General features: G+C 47.9%; 1 protein-coding gene and 1 pseudogene across 1 annotated transcript; both read left to right on the top strand.

Moving 5' to 3' along the window:
• Positions 1–214: 214 nt before the first annotated feature.
• Positions 215–1,051, top strand: LOC125527395 (disease resistance protein RGA2-like). The gene is made up of 2 exons (XM_048692199.1): positions 215–460; positions 570–1,051. The coding sequence occupies exons 1-2, from the start codon at positions 377–379 to the stop codon at positions 1,026–1,028; spliced, it is 543 nt and encodes a 180-aa protein (XP_048548156.1). The 5' UTR covers positions 215–376; the 3' UTR covers positions 1,029–1,051.
• Positions 1,052–1,473: 422 nt separating this feature from the next.
• On the top strand, positions 1,474–2,541 carry LOC125532499 (annotated as a pseudogene).
• Positions 2,542–3,260: the final 719 nt, after the last annotated feature.

Below are 3,260 nucleotides of genomic sequence, written 5' to 3'. Positions count from 1 at the left end.
TCATCGAATGGGAAACATTTCTTATCATGCAAAGGTAGTCTTCCCAGACCCTGGAATACCATATATGCTAGTCACAGACTATCAATCATTTTCCCATATATGCAAGTGGCGATGTTGAAATTAAATGTGGTCCCGCATTGCATGCTCGTCTCATCTGATACACTTGTGTAGGCACAAGTGGTGCTACTGCCATGCAAGGCCAAAGACTTGAGTCAGCTGAGGGCCACGCATCTCTATGAGAGGGAGGCCACACAAGAGTCATCTGTATTGGATGCTTCAAGGTCTCCCAAGCATTTCCCAGAGGAGTAACCGGCTGCCTGCCACAACTTCACAGGAGTAACGGCCTGCTTCTGCTAGTGCTGCTGCTGCCTCTGCAATGACGGAGTTGCTGCTGCCTCTGCAACGACGGAGCTGCCGCTGCTCCTGCTCAGTGTCCACGTGCAAGTCACTACGGCTTCAGGTAACTATGGTTGTGAGATTGGACTGTTGATTCTTGATTAGTTCAAGAACAGGTATCGAGCTCAACATACGTCTTGCTCACACCATTCCCGTATCCATGGATTCTGCAGTGCGCTCGCAGTGTGCCACATGTTGTGTTGTGGGAGTTTCTTCTGAACCTTCCAATGGCGGAGCTGGTGGCCACCATTGCGATTCGACCACTGGTGTCCATGTTGATGAACAAGGCGTCCAACTACCTCCTGGACCAATATAGTGTGATGGAGGGATTGGAAAAGCAACACAAAATTCTCAAACGCAAGCTTCCGTCCATCCTTGATGTCATTACAGATGCCGAGGAGCAGGCGACGGCTCATAGAGAAGGAGCGAAAGCCTGGCTCCAGGAGCTTAAGATGGTGGCATATGAGGCACATGAAGTCTTCGATGAATTCAAGTACGAAGCACTCCGTCGTGAAGCCAAGAACAAGGGGCACTACACTAAGCTTGGCTTCGATGTGATAAAACTCTTCCCTACTCACAACCGCATTGTGTTCCGTTACAAAATGGGTCGCAAGCTTTGTCGGATTCTATAGGCTGTTGAGGTCCTCATAACAGAGATGCATGCCTTTAGGTTCAAGTACCGGCCACAGCCAGTGGTGTTCAAAGAGTGGAGGCAGACCGATTATATTATCACTGACCCACAAGAAATTGCTAGCAGGTCCAGAGACAAAGATAAGGTGGAAGTTGTTGGTACACTACTTCGTCATGCTAATAATGCAGATCTCGTAGTGGTTGCCATTGTTGGAATGGGGGGCATTGGTAAGACCACGTTAGCACAGCTCATATACAATGAACCTGGAATTCAGAAGCATTTCCAATTGTTGTTGTGGGTATGTGTCTCTGATACCTTTGATGTTAATTCCCTTGCCAAGAGTATAGTTGACGCATCTCCTAAGAAAAATGATGATGCAAACAGACCACCACTTGAGAGACTTCAGAAATTGGTGAGCGGGCAGAGGTATCTCCTTGTATTGGATGATGTCTGGAACAGAGAGGCCCCTAAGTGGGGAAGGCTGAAGGACCATTTTAAGCATGGTGGCATGGGTAGTGCGGTGCTGACAACAACTCATGATAAAGGAGTTGCTAAAATTATGGGTGCAGATACCCACCTTCTTGGTCGTTTGGAGGATAGATTCTTAAAGGAAATTATTGAGGCTGGAGCATTCAGTTTCGAGAAAAAAAAGCCTGCTGAGCTAGCCAAGATGGTTCATCAGATTGTGATCAGATGTTGTGGCTCTCCTTTAGCTGCAAGTGCACTGGGCTCTATACTTCGTACCAAGACCAGCGTGAAAGAATGGAAGGCTATAGCATCTAGAAGCAGCATTTGCACCGAGGAAACTGGAACCTTACCAATACTCAAGCTTAGCTACAATGACTTGTCATCGCACATGAAGCAGTGCTTTGCCTATTGTGTTATATTTCCAAAGGATTACAAGATTGATGTGGCGAAGCTGATCCAACTATGGATCGCAAATGGCTTTATCCCAGAACACAAAGAAGATAGTCTTGAAGCCATTGGACAACTTATTTTCGATGAGCTTGCCTCAAGGTCATTTTTTCTGGATATTGAGAAAAGTAAAGATATCAGGGGGTATTATTCCAAATATACATGTAAAATCCATGATCTTATGCATGATATTGCAATGTCTATTATGGAAAAGGAATGTGTTGTTGCAACTGTGGAACCAAGTAAAATCGAGTGGCCTGCAGATACTACTCGGCATTTGTTTTTGTCATGTCCACAACAAGAAGGTATTTTGAATGACTTTATGGAGAAAAGATCCCCTGCTATCCAAACCCTGATATGTGACAGTTATGTGCAATGCCCATTGCAGCATCTGTCAAAAAGATCCACCACGGAATAGGTCGGCCCCTGCCATGCGTGCCGCCGTACCTCATCCCCTGCACTGGGTTGTTCACCGTCTGGGCTGTGTCGTGGTTCTAACTCTGACAGTGATGTAGGGGAGTGTGTATGGAGAGGCTAGATCTTAGCTATGGAGGAGTTGTAAGCACACGAGGATTACGAGTTCAGGCCCTTCTTGGAGGAAGTAACAGCCCTACATCTCGGTGCCCGGAGGCGGTCGATTGAATTTATGCATGTGTGAATAGCAGGGGTGCGAACCCTTCATACTGAGGAGGGGGTGGCTTATATAGAGTTCGCCGGCCCTCTCCTGCCCTCAGTAATGCAGGGTTTAAGGTACATTTAAGGTTGGGCGTTACTGGTAACGCCCCTAATAAAGTTCTATAATGACCATAAAGACTACTTAATACCCGACCGTTTGCCTGCGGAGTGACTTCGAGTCTCCTGGCGGTCGAGTGGCTAGCTTCATGTCGAGTGATAGCTTCTTGGTCGAGTGTCTTGAATCCGTCGAGTGGGATACCTTCAAGTCGATTGAAAGGTGACTTCTTCTAGGGATGTCCTCGGGTAGGGCTCTTTGGACGGGTCCGTGCCCCTACCCTAGGTACATAGCTTCATCATTAGCCCCCGAATGGATCGAGGTTAGAGTGGGGGAAGAGTTGGAGATCTTTCCGACCGGTTCTTTGGGCTACATGAGTGCCTCGTTTTGGGCCAATCGTCACGGATGACGTCATCAACCTCTTTCAGTCGCCTTGATCCATTCCAGGCCTTTCGTCGAGTGAATTTCTTTACTTGTGACACACCGAGTGCCGGCGCGAGCGGGGTCTTCTGTTTTGACAAGTTGTTCTGTAGCCCGCGGATGTCGCGGGATTTGGATTTCAGGAAGCGCGCGGGACGGGAGCGGCCG

This window comes from Triticum urartu, chromosome 1 (genome assembly GCF_003073215.2).
Source record: "Triticum urartu cultivar G1812 chromosome 1, Tu2.1, whole genome shotgun sequence".
Classification (NCBI taxonomy): Eukaryota; Viridiplantae; Streptophyta; class Magnoliopsida; order Poales; family Poaceae; genus Triticum; species Triticum urartu.
Note: the sequence above shows the minus strand (reverse complement) of the source record. Positions and strands in the feature narration are given on the sequence as shown.

What these genes read in the sequence shown, in the direction of transcription:
- LOC125527395 (XM_048692199.1), top strand. Translation starts at nt 377, where the DNA reads ATGACGGAGTTGCTGCTGCCTCTGCAACGACGGAGCTGCCGCTGCTCC. An exon ending in GCAAGTCACTACGGCTTCAG is followed by an intron (nt 461 to 569) that starts GTAACTATGGTT and finishes TGGATTCTGCAG; the next exon opens with TGCGCTCGCAGTGTGCCACA.